This window comes from Passer domesticus, chromosome 1 (assembly GCF_036417665.1).
Source record: "Passer domesticus isolate bPasDom1 chromosome 1, bPasDom1.hap1, whole genome shotgun sequence".
Taxonomy (NCBI): Eukaryota; Metazoa; Chordata; class Aves; order Passeriformes; family Passeridae; genus Passer; species Passer domesticus.
In genome coordinates this window covers 66,883,716-66,903,733 of record NC_087474.1, presented here as the reverse complement: position 1 = coordinate 66,903,733, position 20,018 = coordinate 66,883,716, and the positions used below count along the sequence as shown (strand labels likewise).

General features: G+C 38.5%; 1 protein-coding gene and 1 long non-coding RNA gene across 10 annotated transcripts in view; one reads left to right on the top strand and one right to left on the bottom strand.

Annotated features, from left to right (window-relative positions):
• TPPP (tubulin polymerization promoting protein) overlaps positions 1 to 8,671 on the top strand; it is a 72,520-nt gene extending 63,849 nt beyond the window's left edge. For 2 of the 7 annotated variants that reach the window (XR_010363397.1, XM_064421850.1), the window contains 2 exons: positions 5,572 to 5,672; positions 8,536 to 8,671. Coding sequence is in view for 2 of the 7 variants with exons in the window: in XM_064421850.1 (XP_064277920.1) it covers positions 5,572 to 5,672; positions 8,536 to 8,621 (187 nt within the window). In the remaining 5 variants the exon portion in view is untranslated. Of the gene's footprint in view, positions 1 to 917; positions 1,642 to 2,617; positions 4,176 to 5,571; positions 5,673 to 8,535 lie in introns of those variants that run through there. The other 5 variants (XM_064421875.1, XM_064421861.1, XR_010363396.1 and 2 more) reach the window with 4 other exon arrangements.
• Positions 8,672 to 11,530: 2,859 nt separating this feature from the next.
• On the bottom strand, positions 11,531 to 20,018 carry LOC135301625 (uncharacterized). Of its 3 annotated transcripts, none has more exons than XR_010363398.1 (3): positions 19,141 to 20,018; positions 12,367 to 17,318; positions 11,531 to 11,845 (listed from the first exon to the last, which is right to left on the bottom strand). It is a non-coding gene; the product is annotated as an uncharacterized LOC135301625 (long non-coding RNA). The 3 variants fall into 3 exon arrangements; XR_010363399.1 differs by having other exon boundaries at positions 11,531 to 12,417; positions 12,684 to 17,318; XR_010363402.1 differs by having other exon boundaries at positions 11,531 to 12,401; positions 12,684 to 17,318.

The following is a 20,018-nucleotide window of genomic DNA, read 5'->3' as shown; positions in this document are numbered from 1 at the left end:
TTATTCAAGAAGCAGAAGACTGAAGTATTTAACTCACAACTTTGTAATAACATAAGTAATAATGTGACAAAACAAAAAGTCAGAGTACTGCTCTAGAAATGTAGCCGTGTCAATTGTTAATTGACAAAACGAGGAGTCAATTGCTAATCCAGTGGTTAGCAACTGCAAGGAGACATAACTAAACAGTTTACAGCTACCCTGTCTCTTCACCAGTTGTTCTCAAACTGGAAATGGTATTCCTTGTTCTCACACACTAGACAACCTTCTTTAGAACTGCCTTTTAAGTGAAATCTAATACAGCTGCGTCCTGAGATAGCTTTTCTTCCAGCATAGAGACCATGGACTATGCCTCCTATACTCCTTTTAACTCTTAGCGTGTATGGGTACTGAAGCTGTAAAAAACAGTGAAGCAGAACCTAAAGGAAAAATCAAATTCTTTACCATTCAAAAAGCCTTCAAGATAGGGAAAGATATTACTCTTCTGCCCTATGAGTATATAAGACACTTAAGGTCTGTATTTGCAAAAGAGGATTCCTTCTTCCTTCAAAAAAAGAATTTTTATTATTTTCCTATAGGGCCTCTAGAAATGCCCACTCACCCTTACAGACCACTTTCACATCATGACTTTAAAATGAAAATAACCCCCTTCTGCTAGGATGTGTTCTCTTTACTCCAGGAATATAATTGTTCGGGCTAGTTTTCACTTTGTGTAGCTACTCTTGCAATAACTACATGCTCCTGCTCTCATGTCCACACATCACGTGCTGGCTGATTTTTCCTGGTTCTGTCAAGCTGTTCTACCACAGCCAGGACTGCACAGACAGAGGTGTGGAGGTAAAGCCTACCTCTGCAAATCTGAGTCTTCAGGGGACTTAACCTGGTCTTCTAATTAGCCTTTTTTTTTTTAATTTCCTTAGCTTTCTATTTAACTCACTGCACTGATTCATTAATAATGTGAATAGCCATTATTCACATTATAATAATGTGAACTAACCCAAGAACATTGAAAGGTCAGATACTTATTGGTAAGTATTCATTAAATCCCCTCTCAGTCCACAAAATTCCTTCTCTTCTCCACAACAATAGTGAATATGTATGGAAGGAACCAAAGTCAGGGATGTAGGTGGTCTGGGGAGGAACAAGCACAGGAAAACAGAGGGATAAGGGACTAGTCCCTGGTCCATGCAGTTATTTGGTGATGTCCTGGAACTCCTAAGTGCCAGCTGCCCTGTCTTATTAAATTAAATGTCTAACTATTTTCTTGGGTGAGAGGATTCTCTGTTCTGTGCTTAAGTATTTATCTGCTTATAGAAGTGTAATTGTTAACCAGCTGGAGTCATACCATGGGTCACAATAGCCAGTGTTACCTGTGGTGCCAGCAACTGGAGCGGGGTCTGTGGGTGACAGGAACCCATATGCCTGGGGTGCTAGCAGCTGGGCCAAGTGAGGGCGTGTCTAGCACCATTTGGCTGCCAGCAGATACTGAGCTGAACCTTGACAGCAAGCAGGGGCTTTAGCTCAGTTACCAAAGCATTCAGAAGGCTGGGCCAGATATATATGTGTCTCTGAGATGGCTGGAACCACATACCAGAGGGACCAGACAGTCCCTAATAACTGCTGGGGAGGCTACAAGGTCTGATGGTGTGTGTCTCTACACAGGAGATGATAGAATCTGTGGGATAGTTTCTCAGCTGGCTGCACATCTAATCCTGCTAACTCAAGGGATCCAATGTGTGCATTAGCTGGGAAGGGAATGATGACATGGGACAGTACCAGCAGATGAAGTGTAGCTGTGATCTTCATAGGCTTGCATGTCCAGATTCCAGCTGCAGGGGAAAATAGTGATCTAGGCACTAGCCATTGGGTAGGCTGTCTGGAGGGAATCCCATTAAATATATGCATGTTTGCTACTAGCAGCCCTTCATCCTGGTCAGCCATAGACAGCTTGTTGCAACTGATTTTGGTTTTTTTGGTGGTGCTGGCTTTGTTTATTTTAAGCGTGGAGGATTTCTGTCCATCAACATTACCATCATGAAACAACTTTGCCTTCTTTGCAATGGTACTGACATCTGTTGTTGCCTGTATTGTTACAAAAATGTTGATTTGTTGTGTTTCTTTACTGATAATAGCTCCCATTAAATTGCTCAAGTTGAGTCTCAAGGCATTTGTATGTCTGCCAATTCTTGATAGAAATTAAAGTTCTTTACATTAAAACAACTCAAGCAACCAGTTTTGTTCATTACCCCATCTAAATTAATTTTTTTAATATTTCATTTCAGTAGTATTTTAGTAGGTTTATTCTATTTTAGTACTACTAATTTGAACTTTAACTACAAAGCAAACTCTTTAAAGGAACATTTCTTATAAGTTTCTTAATGGAAAAAATTATTGTAGTCATACACTGACGTTTATTCAATGAGAGCAGGTTTCATATGTTGATGTCACTGGACCAGATAGAGTATAAAATATGAAAAGTAAATACAGTTTTTTTTAATATAAGATTAAAATTTCTTATATCTTTATATTTAAAACATATCTATATATCTAGATATATATACACATATTGAAATTTGTATAAAATGTTTCCCATTATCTGAAACTCCATCTCTGTTCTTAGGTACTGTCAGCAGTATGAGTATGTCAACATACAGTGATGATGTATGTTCATTTTGGCATCCTGCTTTAGCTGTTTGCCATGAGACAGACATCCTGAAGGATGTAATCTTTTACTTAAGTAAATCTTGTCTGCCTTAAAACGCATCACAGCGTTTTGTCCTATGTGCAGTCTTCGCTTGTTATCGCCTTCTCGTTCTCATCATCCTCATAAACAGCACTTGACAATGGCTTTCATCTTGAGCTGTGTCTCATTCTGCTCTTCTCATTTTCTTGTCTGTTTGCTCTGCAATGTCCCACTGTATGGGAAAGGAAGCACCCAAGACTGAAAAATGCTCATGGTCAAAAAGGAGCGACAAAAGTCAGAGGGTCCACAAAGTTTTATTAGTAAATTAAACACTTGGCATGGAAATTGATGTGTTAGTCCCTGACCTACTCTGTAAGCCAGCAGTGGGTTTTGGGTGAAGGGGCAGGGTCAGAGGGAGGAGAGAAAGGAAGAGATGAATTAAAGAGGGGAAGAGAATTAAAGAGATCATCTCTTTGGCCAATGGGATGTGCAGAGTCCTGGGGGTGTGTGCCTGGGCTTGATGCAAGTACCTTTTTACAGATCAGTTTTGCCTGCATTGAGGACAAGTTTCTTGCTTTCTATGCAAGTTAGTTATCATTTGCAGTCTGTTCTTTCAGACCTATCTGGACATAGTTTGGAAGGTCACAGTGGTGTCATATCCTCCTGCTGGATATGGCCCTTCGTTGACAGTTCATGCCCATTTCTTCACTGATGCTATCTTTTGTTTGTTGTGCCTCCAGGGAGTAGAACAACAATGTTTGTCCCTACTCTACATCCACATGGTCCTGTTCTCCAAGCAAATCTTGTTCTTGGCACAAAACCCCATGGCTGTCTGGTTATTGGTGTTTGAGACATACACATTAGCCCCTTATTGTCTGGGCTTCTACATACTCCTGGACCCTAGCCTGATCTCATTTAAACATTACCTGAGATTATTTTGGACCAAGTGTGTTTCTAATTATTTCTAGAAGTAATATGAGATTGTCTTAAAAATTTCATTTTAACCAAAAAATTTAACCAGAATTTTTACTACTTTGCAGAAGTAGACCATATAACAACTCCTGTTTTAATTACTGAATAAGTAGCTGCTTTCCTCAGATATTTTACACCAACCAGAATGCCATTAATTATGATTACTGATCATTAATTATGATTACTGATGCCATATGTTAAAATAAGAACACTTTATGATGTTGCTAAATACAACTGGATGTTGAACAGGAGACATTAATTAAGCCTTATTTGTGATAAGTTAAGACACATTTTTCACCCCAGTAATGGGGTTGTGAGTTTTCTTTCTGGAAACAAGTAAATCCTGTATTTCGTGGATCTGTGAAAGGATAAGTCTTTGGCAGGATGTTAAAAAGAATCCAGTAGGTGGTGCACAAGGCATAGGAGAGACAGGCAGTGTTCTGGAGACCTAGCTGACACCTAGAAACTGTTTTCAATTAAAAAAAAAAAAAAGTCATCACAAAGAATCAAAAGTAACCCCAAAATCAAAGTTTAAAATGTTTGATAAAAAGCCTCAATGAGAAATCCAGGATACAAGCAAATTTAACTTTGCCAGTGAAAGTCTTCTTGCATTTCTATGCAGATTCAATGACTACATCTGGAAGAAAACCAAATCTTACTGCTAAAAAGACAAAACCTTTTGTCCTAAAGCCTGCACAATATGATATTGCTAGAGTAGAGCAGGGCGAGTGTGAACTATCAAATACCTAATGCATGACATTGTGCTGAAACCCAAAGGTCACATCCATTTCTCCTATCACACAGGAGGAAGGAGAAGGCTGTTCCCTGTCATTTCCACCACAGGATATGTGTCCTTTATATCCCATATTAGCTCGAGATACTCTTCTGTACACACATGTGCGTGTCTTCCTCTACAACAGTACCCCTTATGTTTACTTAAGCCGTTACCTCCCTGTGCCCCAGAAGCACTCTCACGCACACTGCTTGCTAAGCAAGAGGCAGTTTTGGCCAGCATGCACAAAACTTAGCCAGCCACCCACCACAGGTATACACAAATGACTAAATCATGAAAGACTGCAGCCTTTTTATCTTCAGTAAAGACACTGTCAGAAATTTCTGTGACTGTTCTTGTGTTGGTCATCTCTGTGCTGCAACTTCAATTTTATAAAATGGAGACATCAATCATAATTTTTTCTGACTTACAGTCTGTGTCATTTTTCACCACAGTTCTGCATGTGACTCCACTGATCCATATTACAACTTCAGAATAGGATTTAAATGAAAGACAATTATGTATTTGATAATTTTCCAACACCATCTTCAGAGAAGAAGTCAGATTTAAAATATTACACTGTATGCAACTTGCTTGTATCTTAGTTAAAATCATAAAATAACTCAGGCTGTAAGGGACCTCTGCACCATCCTCAATTGTCCAACTTATGCTTAAATGAGCTCTCTAACTTCAATGTCAAGAAAGCTGCTGCACAGTGCTCTCTTGAGTCATATTTCAAAGTCATCTCTAGGTGCTTGACCAGTGGAAAAAATCCATCTTTTATGTCCAGCTGGAATTGTCTTTGTTGCCATGGAAATGTTAGATGCCTCTTGTCATTTTACTGTCTGTGTTGGTGAAAATCTGGTTTCATCTTCTCCATATGCACCTGTGTGGAAGACAATAATTAGATTCTCCTCCTGCTCACTTTTCCCCAATTCTTCTCTGGAGTAAACAAAGCCATATCTCTCAACCTATTCCTAGTGTATGTTCTAGCCTGTACCATCTTCTCTGGGCTGCTACGTCTTATGATCTCTCTTTTACATGGGGAACCCCAAAGTGGAATATAGTACTGCCTCATAAGTGTTGAGTACAGTGACATAACTTCTCTCAATCTGCTCTCATTAATAAAGTCCAACTTGCATTGCAGTCATGTTCAGCTCATTACCCAGGAAAAGTCCAAATTTTCTGCAGAGCTCGTACATAACCTGTCAGATCCTGCACCTGCTGCATGGGTTTATTCTGCCCAAGGTACCACTTTGCATTTCTCTGCATGTCTCTGCTGAACTCAATTATGTCTGCCAACTTCTCAAGCTTTATTGTTCCTTACTAACAGTAAGCCAAGTCCAGTTTTTTATTTGCTACACATTTGTGAACATGAAACTCCTTGCAATTTAGAAATTATCTTGTTGCTTTGGGATTGGAATAGGAAAAGTAATGTAAGTTTACCCAGAATACATTTATTTGGAATAACCTGCTCTATTGACTCACCTTTTTAAAGATATCTATAGAATCCCACAATCATATAAAAAAACCAGTTATAACTGAAGGTGATGGCCCTGAATATAAGTTGATGAGTCCACTTTAGACATCTAAGTTTGAGCACGTTGAGGAATGTAATTTTAGTAAATGACAGGGGTTTTTTCTTGTTGCACAATTTTCTGGCTGCATATCCAGAAAGACAAGTTCCTAAAATGAGCAAGAATAGAGATACTAGAGTCTATGGCTTCTCTGTGTGAGCAAGTTCTACATACAACATGTGCTGGAGAGACATTTCAACTGAATAAAACTAGACAACACAAGTTCTTGTTAGAAGGTTTATATTGCTTAACTTTTTATATGCTACCCATAGCTTTACAGAAAGGAGACTGATAAAAGTATTTCAGACAGTGACAGGTATGGTAAAAATTATGTAAAGCCTTTATTTTATTTACAAGTAAATAATTGTGAGAGCTTTTAAAATGTAAGACTAAAAGCCTGATGAGTTAGCCATCTCCACAATTATAATCAGATGGCTAAAATAAGCCTGCTAATTTAGACCAGTTAATGGCAGCATGGTTTGCCTGAGAACAGCTCAGGAAACTGCAGTATGCTAGGTAAGAAGGAGATAACAGAGCACTGATGAAGTAGAAAACACTGGGCAAGCTAAAAATTATATTGTACCTGTATTTATGTGAGCATACATATAAAAAAAAAAGATTAAGTTATTTTTAAAATTCACCGAAATACATTACTCTAATGGTAATTACTATATTCTGATACTGTATCTTGGCATAACAAAATGATAGTACCAAAACTAACATTCAAAACATAAATAAATTTGTTTTTTATTGACAAAGGGGCACTTAAAGGAACAATATGCAGTTACATAAACACAAAGAACCAACAGAATGGAAATTTGAATGCAACCAAAGAACACTCAAACAGCAGATCCATTCTGAATACGTCAGAAATACTTTCTCCTCTATGCTAACTAGAGATACTCAGTTCCCAAAATGCTTGCAAAACCCATTCCATGTTTCCAGACAAGCTAGCAGAAACATAGAATGCTAGTGTTGCAAATTAATGTCTTAATGAGTCCACCAATCATCTATGAATGTCAAGAGACTAATTGATGACATGGGATGCCAACTGAAAAGGCACCTCCAAAAGTGAATTAACGCGCAAGAAACTGACAAGACTTGTTAGATGTCTCTGCTATATCTGTGCTGCTGAGCATGCTGTGAGAGAGCTATTTTTAAATGAGACATGTGATGTACCAGAAACATTCCAGCCACTGAAGCATGAAGCTGTATGTAACCACTGCACCACACTGCAAGGCTGCAGTACTATATTTGTAATTATTTTTCCAAAATGTTTAGGCAAAATTCAAATGTCGAATGAAGTCTTGTAGGTTGTTGTGTTTCACTACAGGTTTTTCCTGAACTCACCTAACTATTCACTTTTGAATGAAGCTCAAACTTCTGTGACAGCATTGCAATATCACCGTTTCAATTAATGCATTTATACCTTCAATTGTTTGATTCTGTTGCTCAGGAAAACCTAATTTTAATGTATTATCTGTACTAAATTGCACCAAAGATGCATTTCACTCAATTATCACTCACTGGACAATCATCTACAAAAGGAAATTATAAAATTAGGACTTGTACAAGTATTCAAGTCAGGAAGTGTGAGCAATGCCACAAAACCTTTCAGATTTGATTGATAAACTGTCTTTTAATTCAGTAATGTTATGAATCAATACTGAAGTGGGTAATAAATGTTAATGAAAAAAGTAAGTGCATTCAAGATAGCACTTTAGGACATTAAATCGATGCTGACATTGTAACTGTACACAAAACCTTGAAAAATCATGTAAATCTAGTCATTTTTCAGAGGAAGGATTTTAATTTTTTAAAATTTGTGTCAGGAAAAGGTTACTTTGTAATGGTTGTTTTGAGAAAATCAATTATGAACTATACATCTCCCATTGACAGCACATGTTAGAGCTATAAAGAAAGCATTAGGAACAAACTTGCTGACTTTATGTTACTTTTACAATATATATCTAGGAATATAAAGAAAGCATGACAAATTTAGAGCAACAACATGCAACAGCAAGGCATGTAGACAATTTAGGTTGGTACTGAACAATAAGAATTTTTGGCATTAGGCTTTGTGGCCAAAATTGATCACTAATGTCAATAGCATTGGTACTTCATGTACAACTAGGAAAGCTTCTGAATACTGTTTGAATACGATGACTGTCCTTTAACTTAGTCTTACCTATGAAATGAAGTGATTTCATTCATATAAAGGTAAGCATGCAAACTGTCTGCTTTGAAGTTTGGTAACAGGGAAGATTGAACAACAACGTTTACTTGCAAAAATAGTACAAAAATAACTTTACAAAAGTCACGGAAAACTTAAGAAGGTGTCACAGTTGATTTCCACTCCAAATATACCTCTTGCTATGTTGTTTAGTCAGTCAATAGTGTTAGTTATACTAGTAACTATAAATAGAAGTAGCTATCTTCCCTGTGGCCTTTGAGATCAGTGATAAAGCAATAAACTACAATATGGATGACAGATGGAAGTTTACAAAGCAGTAATATGGCAATTTGTTTTGCAGCTCCAAAGACAATTAAAAACAGCCCAGCTTCCCAGGGGAAACAGAATCTAGTTTTCTTCCCTGATGCTACTGTGAGCACGAGATAAGACAACATTTCCAAGGAAAAAGAAATAAAGCTGTCTCCTCAAAAACACCATCAATTTGTGAGATTTGTGTATACCTGTGAATACCTGTGAATTAATCAAGGCATGTCCTCATAGGACAGTAATATAAAAGCTTAAGTGCAAAATATAGTACTGTTTTGTATTTCATGAGTTTTACTTCTATGTCTACTTCAAAACAACTGAACTAATTTTGTATTTCCAGAATAGAGTCTGGGGTAATAGAAGTTTTGTATTTTACAGAAGCCAGAGTAGCCCAAAGCAAAAGCCTTTTAATTTAGATGTGCATAAAGTTAGAAGAGAAACAAGACTGAATTACAAATTCTGTTCTCCTTTAATATTGACATTCATCAACCTGAGACTGTGACGTGTCAAGATGACCTGATTGAAAAGCTCACATACCCTGAAAGTTGATCAGGAAAAAGAAGACTCTTCTCTGATAAATTAATGAACTGAACTGACTTGAAGAATTGTCTGATGAGTTCCAGAGGGACAGCAAAGGAATGTGCAGGACTGTGTGGCCAGGAGCCATGGATCAGGGAGTGAGGTAGGATCTCTGCCATGACAAGGAGGATACAGGAATAAAAGCTATTCTTTGCTGCATCAGCAAGGCATTAATTTCACTCATTTTTGTAATGAAAATATTCTCATTGTCACAAACCTGGAAAAATGAATGGTTTTATTTTTGTATTACCACTGTGAAAAACTATAAAAAGTAGAAGTGAAACTGGCAAGTTTCATTGTAATTCAAAAAAAAAAAAAATCTTGGTGTAATGCATGATAACCAGGTTTTAAAGCAGTATGTGAAACCTAAATGCTATTTCTCCTTTGCCACTTCCAGTCAATTATTCCTACACAATTTTTTATATTATATCTTTTGAATAAGTCAGGTGTTATATCGCTACAGTTAACTGGAAAGCTGATCTGGTTGAAAGATAACCAACTGGGGTATTTTTTGGTTTTCAAACATATATATAAATTTTTTTCATTTCTTTTAGCCTTCAGCCATACAAATGTCTTAGTGTTTGTGATAGGAAGTAGCAGATACATTTGTTTTGTTGACACTACTGCTCAGCTTCAGTTCACCTATAGACTTAATTGCTATCCCACCTGAGTCAGAAAAACTTCAAAAGTAGTAATATAGTGATGCCATTTTTTTCAGTAAAAAAGACTTAAGTAACTAAAATAACTCTAGAACAGAAACTGGTGCCTTTTCCTTGGTCCTAAAACTTAAGAGTCAGACATGGTTAAGGGGTAAAGGGATTTTACTTCAGTATTTAATAAGGATCTTTATGGTGCACCACTTCGCCAAGGTGGAATGTGTCGAAATGCACATCCCCAGCAGATCATGCATACAGTTTTATAGACCTTGCAAATTAGCATATTTAATAAAGATTCCTCAATGAGAGGCTTGAATGAATAGCATGATATCTCCCCATCCTGAAGAATTCCCCCCTGGAGGGGTGTATTCCTAATTTACAGGATGTACTTTAAAGAGGACTTTAATTTCTCAAGACATCATAGGGCCTTCCAGCCTCCAGCTGCGAGACTTCTGGGATGTTTGGTCTAACAGAATACCAGGATTATGCTAAGTTATCAGACTTAAAGAATTACAAGGATGATGCTGAGAGTGCTGAAGATACAAAACGGTATATAAAATATATATTTTTTAAAAAGGCAAAAAATCATCATGGCATCAAAACAAATATTCAGGATCCCCATGTGAAGCACCTGGGATTCCCATGATGTTACCCAGAGTTCTGTGATTTACTGTGCTTGACTTCCTGTGAAATCACATTTGCTATTAAAGAGAACTTCCGCCAAGTGTTGTCAGCTCAACATGTAGAGGCAATTTGTCCTTCTGCATAGACACCCACTGGTGCAATATAATCTTTGTGAAAGACAAAAAGTTTGAAATACTTATCCAAGCTCTAAGTCTTCTTCACTCAGACTACTGCCACAGGTTGGTTTGTTTTGGGTGTTCATTTTGAAATAGACTAAATCCATGCATGCATTCTGAAGTGCCTTTTGAATAGCTACAGGAAAATAAGATTTAGATGCTGATGGATCAAGTGCAGAAGTACAATTACCACCTCAGCATGAAATGTACCCACTTCTTAGGATACATGTCTCAGGAATCACCACCTTATTTACAGTGATATGTTTTAACTGGAATTAGGCACTGAAAGACCCTCATTTCAAAAACGTAACTATTGCAATGTTGCTCTGCACAGCTGACACTGTTCTAACCTTGTCTTCCATAGGCTTTCAAGACTTGCTGTGTATTGGTTACATCTTTCCTAATCCTAGCTGTTAAGAAAACTCCAACCAACCAACCAACCAACCAACCAACCAACCAACCAACCAACCAACCAACATCCTTACCTCCAAACTAACCAATGCATTATGAGAGAGATCTAGGGATTTCAGGTGATTGATTTTTTTCAAAGAATTTCAAAAAGGAGTAATTTTCTCCTGTGAGAAAGGAGCAAGGATGGTGCATCACCTACTTCAGAGCAAAAGGGCAGGCCAGGTGTGGGCATGACTGGGAACATCCATAACTTCAGCATATTTATAAGAAAGGCGGGTAATATCTTCTACACGTTATAATACTTAATTGGATTAATACAAAATGCATGATGAAGCTATTCTGCAGTACATCAAGAATTTAGTATTAAACAAAAATAGGAAACTTTAATTTCTTGTTGATGTTTGAGGGGCTTTTTTGGTGGTTTCTTAAATGGCAGAACTAGTAATATTAATTACATGGTAAGCATTGCAAAAGGATGCTAGAAAGAACTATTACGTCTTTCAAATGCCACTTAATATGAAACCAGACCTTGCTCAATACCCTGCATATCACTCTGCAGAACAAAATAACCTCTATGCTTCCAACTTTTCCTTGAAAACAAGTATTTATAGCAGGTGCATATTATGTGAATTAAATCACTCTCATATACAGGGAGAACACACATCAGGTACATAGATCTGAGTTTGATCTTCCTTAGGACAGAAATGTGGAAGAATAAAACCTCGGTTTCTAAATATATTAGGGTTTTGCCCACAAAGAACATTTTAGATGAGTCATATGAGTTATAATTATTTTTTTTAATGTAGAGGTAATTTATGAGACAGAAGGTGGGTTGTGCATTTCCCTGGGTTTTGCAGTGGTCTTGGGCCTATCTCTGCTGAACTCTATGACAGTGTTTCTGTAGGAACAAATGTAAAGAAAAGGTATTAATACAGTGCAGAAGGCATCCAGAGTAAAATCTAGCCAGGATACAAGAAGCAAAGAATATATTTCTGAACTGAGATCTCCTACTCTCAGTCTGTGTATCAGGCATTACCTTTATCCCTCCCCTGATTTAACTCCACATGTAGCATTTTCTTTTCTGAAGCATTTATACACCTTAATGAGCTTAGTTGCCGTATCTGAGAATGCTTTCCAAGTGAATGCTTTTCCAATGTTTCCAAGTACCGTGGGATGTTAGAGCATTACATCATTTTCAAAAACTGTTTAGTTTTCAAGCACTGAATTATGAAAAATACTTCGTATTTCACATTACTCAAAGTTCAAGAAATAATTCAAAATTTACTGAAGCATGTCAGTGGCACATCTAAATTAAGTTAGCTTTCAAAGTCAGATGCATCCTGGGCTGCATCAAAAGCGGTGTGGCCAGCAGGTAAACGGAGGTGATTCAGAGATGCTTTGCTTGGGGCAAGATCCCACCTGGAGTCCTGCATTCAGCTCTGGGGTCCTCAGCACTGAAAAGACATGGACCTGTTGGAGTGATTCCAGAGAGAGACTACAGCAATTATTAGAGAGGTGGAACCTCTCTCCTCTGAAGAAAGAGAGTTGGGGTTGTTCAGCTGGAGAAGAGAAGGCTCCAGGGAGAATTTTTTGCAGCATTTCTGTACTTAAAGGGGGCTTATAAGAAAAATGGGGACAGCATTACATCATTTTCAAAAATGGGGACTTTTTACCGGGCATTCTGTGATAGGAAAGGGGAAACAGCTTTAAACTAAAAGAGGGTAGATTCAGACTACCTATAAGCAAGACATTTTTTATGATGAGGGTGGTGAGACACTGGAATAGGTTGCTCAGAAAGGTGGTAGGTGTCCCACCCCTGGGAACATTCAAGGCCAGGTTTGGGCAGGGCTCTGGTCAAGTTGAAGAAGTCCCTGCTTCTTGCAGGGTATTGGAGTAGATGAGCATTAAAGGTCATCCTTCAAAGGCCCAACCATCACCATTCTGTGGTTCTATGATCTATAATCTGCTAATAGAGGTAAAGGTGATGTCAGCTCAGCCAAAACAAATAGCTGCTGCCCTACCTGCAAACAGATGAAAGGAGTTTGGGAACCAATAGAAATTAGTATGTAGGAATTCCAAGCCTTCTGGCATATTTAAAGAAGATAAGGCAGCCTGAGGGGTTTTTACCTACAGCCTACAGTTTTAAATCTTGCTTCTCCCATATCAACCTTCCTTCCAGGTATGTTCTCCTGCTTCTGTATTCTGCATTGACTCTGGTAGTAATTTAATAAATTTTCATGGACTAACAGACAATGAAACCAGAATTATGCAAGAATTTTTTTCTGGATTACCAAATTAATTGTAATGCTGCATGAGATAATAAGCACTAGAGATGGTGCAAAGTAGAAAGATACAGCACTAGAAATGAGGAAAAGAGAAAGAAGCGCAATGAGGAAAAACAAAAACAAAACACCTCCATGTATCAACTACCTTTTAATTTACTGTATTAAGAAATCAAATTTAAGAGTATGTTTCTCTCTTGCTGTATTTTATGTAATATATGTACATCTGACTAAGAATTTACACATTCTGATTTTGTAGAGATTTATATCCCTTGAGCACATAAAACAAACTACCACCTAAAATGCAAGGTGACAAGGGACTTAATGAATCAGCAAACTATAACTATTCTGGCGAATGGTGTACACAGCAGATAAAAATCAGTGTGTTCTTGTGGTGTGGTTGGGTTCTTTTCCTGGCAACTCTTGACCAACAAAGCGCTATCTATATTTTCTTCTGTTTGGGAACACGTTTTATTTGCTACATTTGTAGGCAAAACACAGAACAGCTCTTACGATTAAATATTCATCTGTGGTGCCAAATCCCCAAACTTGGGTTTAATGGTCTGCTGACATGAACCACTGTGGTGTCATTTTATCAATGCATGAATTGTTGGTCAGGGGAAAGCGACACCAGTTAAATTTTCCCATATTACAGTAACTGCGGTCGCTCAGGTTTGCAGCGAGCGGGAGCCGAGGGAGCACTGGAGTAGCACGTACTCGTCTCTGCCTCGGCCCGCTGCGAGGGGCTGTCTCGGCCACAGCGCTCCCTCCTTCCCGCTTCCCCTCCCGGGCACTCCCGGCCGGAGCCGCCGCCCGCCCGGCCCTGCGCGGGCAGCGGGGCTGGGCTCCGTGCGGGCCGGGGAAGCGTGTGGGCTCAGGAGGAGCGCGGGGCCAGGGCCGGGGCCGGGGCAGGCGGGAACGGGCCGCGGGCACGGCCCTGGCTCCGGGCGGGAAACGTGAGCGGCCCGGTCTGCGCCCTTGGAGGCTGCCGGGCCTGGGACGGCGCTTCCAGCCCCACCAGCAAACTGCGGCTGGCCGCAGCCAATGCGGCATCCCTGCGCTTGTCCTCCCTTCGGCGCGCGTGCCTGCTGCACTGCTACCCCTTGTAAACTGTTCACTTGAAATGTTTTGTTTATTGGTGATGAGAAAGTAATTACATTTTGGTGTAAGGTTGCATTATGACAGAAAATAAAATATGTTTTAACTTGATGGCCTTCATGAATTTTTTTCTGTTGTGAGGACATTTTGTGCTGTGGTATGTGTATAGTCTGTGAATGCAGCAGATCAGTTTTTTACAAAGTTTCAGTTTAAAACAGCAAACTTAGACCCAGTGTTTGTGAAGAAGTCTGTAATGTCCTCTAAACTGTAACCATGTTGCATTACTATATTCAGCCTTGAAAGAGTCTTGTCTTTTTACCTGCCCATACTGCCAGCCTTTTAAAAAAATTATATAAAGACAAACTCTCTGGAGCACTGATTGTCTAACTGGTTTTATCTCTGTTGATCCTCCCAAAATATTTACATCATGTTGATTATGAATCTATTTTCTTTCAGTATAAATAGGGAGTCTTTCTGTTGGTTTAAAGGGAACTGGATTAATGATAAAGAACCGATAAAAAGTCTGAGTAGTGGTGAATTTCTTAAATAGAAAAGAAACCAAATCTCTTCACAAGATCTGATCTTCTCACATGATCTTCTGCCTTAAGAACTGCTAAATGTAAAATCTGTAGAGGTACTGTGAATTGGGACAGAGGGCCAGAATGCATGTAGTTAGGTTAATGTGCAGATGGGTTATTGCTATATTCCTCTATAACTTGAAGTGCAGGTTATATCGTGTATATTTGGCTGTTTGTGGTTTTTAAGGGATGCTAGGAAGAAAGAAGAAAACAGACTCAATAGAGCAAAGTAGTTGCAACATTAATATCCATCATGGTGTTAAACATCTGACTTGTGTGCTTTTTTCTCTTAATTCCTATACATTAAATAGCACCTTTATTTTGATTATACTCATGTCACTCGAAATACCTGTCTAGCAAATCCAAACCCACAGAATCATTGGGTATCTTGATTTGGAAGGAACCCACAATGATCATCAAGTCCAGCTCCCAAATCCACACAAAGCAGCCTAAAAGCTGAACAGCATGTCAGAGCGCTATCCAACACTTGCTGAGCACTGACAGCTTGGGGCCATGACCACCTTCCTGGGCAGCCTGTGCTAGTGTTTGGCCACTCTCACAGTGACAAGCTCTTTACTAATACCCAAACTGAATTTCCCCTGACACAGCTTTATGCCATTTCCTTCCATCCTGTCTCCTAATGTTCTTTCTTCTTAGTAGGAGATGTTTTTAAAATATTTTTTCCTTCATTTCATTTTTCATAGTAAACATAGTTGTTCCCTATAAGACTTTTTGTGGCTCAATCATCTTACCTTTTTATTTGCTCTACTTTAGGCTACCTGCCATTCTTTATGTTAGCTGTTTAAGGCCTAATTTTATCACCATTATAATATATGGCTGACTATGCATGGAGGCTTGTTCAGTTCTTGTTCAGTTTTTGAAAATTGGATAGTATTTGATACTCATCAATCTATTAATGCCATTATTAGTTACTTTGAGATTAGTGTGCAAGACAAAAACTCAAAGGTGAAACTTGAAAAGCAGCAGGGTCAAATAAATATCATTGCCTTTAAAATAACTTCTAAAAGTAGAGTCAGGTTTTTTTTCATGTTATCACATTCAAGCAAACAATCTGACACTTTTTTTGCTAGTAGGTCTGGGAAGGATTTCTTCTCTTTTCTTATGGTCAAAGAAAAATTTCAGAGATTGAACAGTTTTAGACCACTGTCTATCCTGACTAAGTCAGACAGGAGGCTTTTGGCATACATCTGTCAAACTTCTGCCCAGATTTTATTCTAATGTTATTCTCAATTCAAGTTCTGTAAGTATTAAAGTGGATTAAAAAGAGACAGTGTATTTACTATGTACATTGCCCATTCACCCTAAATTTAGATGTATTCCTCCCCACCCCCATTTTATTCTAACCATACAAATTTTGCCAGGAATGAGAGGAAAAGATTCTATAAAGTAATGGCTACAAATGAATATACCAAGTATACTGGGTATGGTAGTCAGCAGCATTTTCCTCTACAGGTCTCCTGATTTTCAGCAATACTTGATCATGCAATGCAGCCCATCTGATTTTTCATCAGTGGAAATGCTAATTCAATAATTTTTTTCCATGTTCAATGTTTCCATAGTTCATCATAGTAATGGATATGAAAACTAAGAAATTTGCAGATCATAAATATTTTTCAAATTAATATTATTTAGACATAGAACAGTAACTTATCTCTACCACTACATAATTTTGCAATACAAGTTTGTTAAAACAAAAGCTACTCTTGCAAGTTTAAAATAGTATAGTTAGCTCCCAGAGTACCTTCAACTGGACATTAACCAGGAGAAATTAAACATTACTTTCCCAAAATCTTTTTGACATCCAAATCCTATTTGATGGATCCTATTAAAAACAAGCCCCACTTCATATAATGCTGCTAAGAAGTCCCTGCAAGAAAACAGTTAAAAGAGGATTTTGAGTACCAGTTGAATGCTGCTGATAGGAAAAAACAAGATTCATAAGAAAAGAAAGTGATTTTATGCAGAGTTCTCTTTTTTTCCCCCTAGGTTGACTCAGAAAAATAAGTCTCCTGCGTATGTGTGGAAATTGCATTCTGCTCACACACTGAAGGGTTAATGTGTCTAATCCATGTTGCATGCCCAGTGCCTGCAATGGCTCCTTGGAGGTCAGAAGCCTGAGCTAGGAAATGCCAAGGCGTGATGACTGGACCTTAGAAGCCCCTCTCTTCCACCTTTGGACTTGTGCTTATCTCTCTGTAAGCCTATAGGTCACTTTCCTTTGACCCTTACTATTGGACAATTTCCAAAACCCCTGTAAGGTATATAAACCCCTACTTCTGCCCAGTTCAGTAGAAGAGCTGTCACTGAGAACCTTCGTGGAAGATCCCAATAAAAAATTCTTCAGAACCACACACAGTGCTTCTCCTCTCTCTCCCGGCGTCAGCTGCGGCACCTAGCAAGCAAAAGAGCTGAAATCACAAAGAGCTGATAATCACAAAAAGCTAATATCACTTGAGCTTGTTAAGGTTGCCTGCGGCTGGGAGCTCGGACATACTGTGCTGAGCACCACTGAGCTATCCTGGCCAAGGCAGCCCACCGGGCATACCCCAGCTGGAAGCTGCCCAATAATGTTCTGTTCAGTGGGATTTTTTTTTCATTAATCATAGTTGTATAAATAATGCAGATTTTAAAATATTTTAATGCTTGTTCTGTGAAGGAAGCACAGGATAAAGTATTTTGATGTTTTGCCAGTGTTCAAAAGTTTATCTTTAAATATAGTTTTAATATGATAATGTCTGGAATTGTTTATATTATCTTTAGTAGGATTTCTCCAACAAATACATAGGAGAACTCAGACATTGTAATGTATTTCTATGCATTGGGAAGATGTTTTTTTTTTTCATGGTGGAAATGTGTTTTTGCAAGCATACACAGTTCTGTAAGTGCTAAATGCTAGATTTTTCAAAGCAGTATAGACAGTTTGTCTATAACAGTCAGAAATTTTTTATTGCAGGCAACATATTATCTACTTTAAATAAATTATGGCAAAAAAAAAAAAAAAAGAACAGATTCCTTATACTGCCAATGAAGAGACTCAAACACAGTACTACATACCAGAATTTTCACCATCTGAACATCTCATTCTAATGTCAGTTATTTTAGCCCCAAAATAACTGGCTGTTTGTTGTGCTCATGTTCCCTCTGCTCAGGACAGCTGCAGTTCATGAAGTGCTATTTTTTTGTTCCGCCATCAAGAATGATGCATAGCCATTAGAAATTAATCTCTGTCTGTTATTCTAACATTCATTTGCAGGTCTCATGTAAGGAATGCAAGGAAATTTCCAAAGGCATTGCTGGAAAGTGGGACCCAATGGACAATATTTTTTATTGATGATTGATTTCTTACCTGCTGTTTTTACCTTTGAAAAATGTGCCCCAAAGAATTTCTTCCTGTGGAAGGCCTACAGGAAATCAATTTCTGAATGGAGTTATAGTAAAGCTAGGAAATACACTGTATTCAAGATAAAAGACAACATTTTCTTTTAAGAGTCTAATTTAGGGGGAAGATTAAGAAGATCCGAACCCCAGATTTATTGACCAGATGAAAAAGAGAGAATTGGAAGATAATGGGTACGGTTAAAAAACGTCTACAAAATGTTTTTTAAAAAATCTGAGGATTGAAAATATTAGCATTAAAACAGCTGCAAATTTGTTACCTCAGTTTCAAACTCATTAAAATGTTTTGATCTGACATCTCATGTTTCAGGAAACAGTTACCAATATGGGTTGGAAAAAGAAAGACAGGAAGATTAAGGGCATCTAAAACTATCTGACACTACATAATCATAAAATCATGCTACAAAGTGTAGCAACTTTGAAGATTGTGTAAGTGAATGGAATTCACTCTTGTGTCTGTTTCTAAGGTTTGCCATACCAGACTAGGAGCCAGTTCTTGCTTTGTGTGAGACTGTTTCTTGCATGTCAAGGAAGGGATCTCTTGGGACCATGTGCCCAATCGCCATCCCCCCTGTTTCAAGGCATGGTTGGCTAAAGTAAGTTCCTTAATACCTTGTCTGGTCATTTCTGAACATCTCCAAGGACGGAAACTCTGTGCAATCTTATCCAGTGTTTGACCTCACCATAACAATGAGGGGTTTTGTTCTTATGTTTAAATGATGTTTCCTGAATTTCAGTTTATGCTCATTACCTGTTGTCCTTCCACTGGATACCACTGAGAAGAGTCTGGCTTTATATACAGTGGGATTCTCACTCACCAGTTCTGCAGATGACACCAAGCTGAGTGCTGCAGTTAATGCAGGAGGCCAGGGATCCCATCTAGAGGTACCCTGACAGGCTTGAGCAGTGGGCCTCTGTGAACCTCATGAAGGTCAATAAGGCCAAGTCCTACAACTTGATGTGGGCATTCCTCAATATCAACACAGACTGGAGAATGAAGGGATTGAGAGCAGGCCTGTGAAGAAGGATGTGAGGATAGATACTGGTAGATGAAAAGTAGGACGTGACCCAGCAATGTGCACTTGCAGACCAGAAAGCCAACCATGTCTTTGTCTGCATCAAAAGCAGCATGGCTAGCAGGTTGAGGGGGTGGTTCTCAGCTCTGGTCTCATAAGACCCCACTTGAGTACTTCACCCACTTCTGGAGTTCTCAATACAAGAAAGACATGGATCTATTGGAGCAGGGCCAGAAGAGGATATGAAAATTATTAGAGGGATGATGGAACACCTCTCCTGTGGGGAAGGAAAAAAAAAAAAAATTGTTCAGCCTGGAGAATAAAAAGTTCCAGGGAAAACCTTTCAATATATAAAGGGAGTAATAAGAAAGATAGAGAAAGACAAGACTTTGAGCTAGCAGATCTGATAAGAGAGACCCTTCCATTGGCAGAGTGGTATTGGATCTCTGAAGGTTCCATTCAACCCAAATCATTCTATGGTTCCATGATTCTGTGATTCTATACAGGCAGCCAATAACAGCTCAAGGGGCAATGGCTTTAGACTAAAAGAGGACAGGAAGAAATTATTTACTCAAAGGGTGGTAAAGCACTAGAGTAGGTTGTTCACAGAAGCTGTCAATTCCCCACTGTAGGAAGTGTTGGAGGCCAGATTGGGTGGGGCCCTGCGAAACCTGATCTTG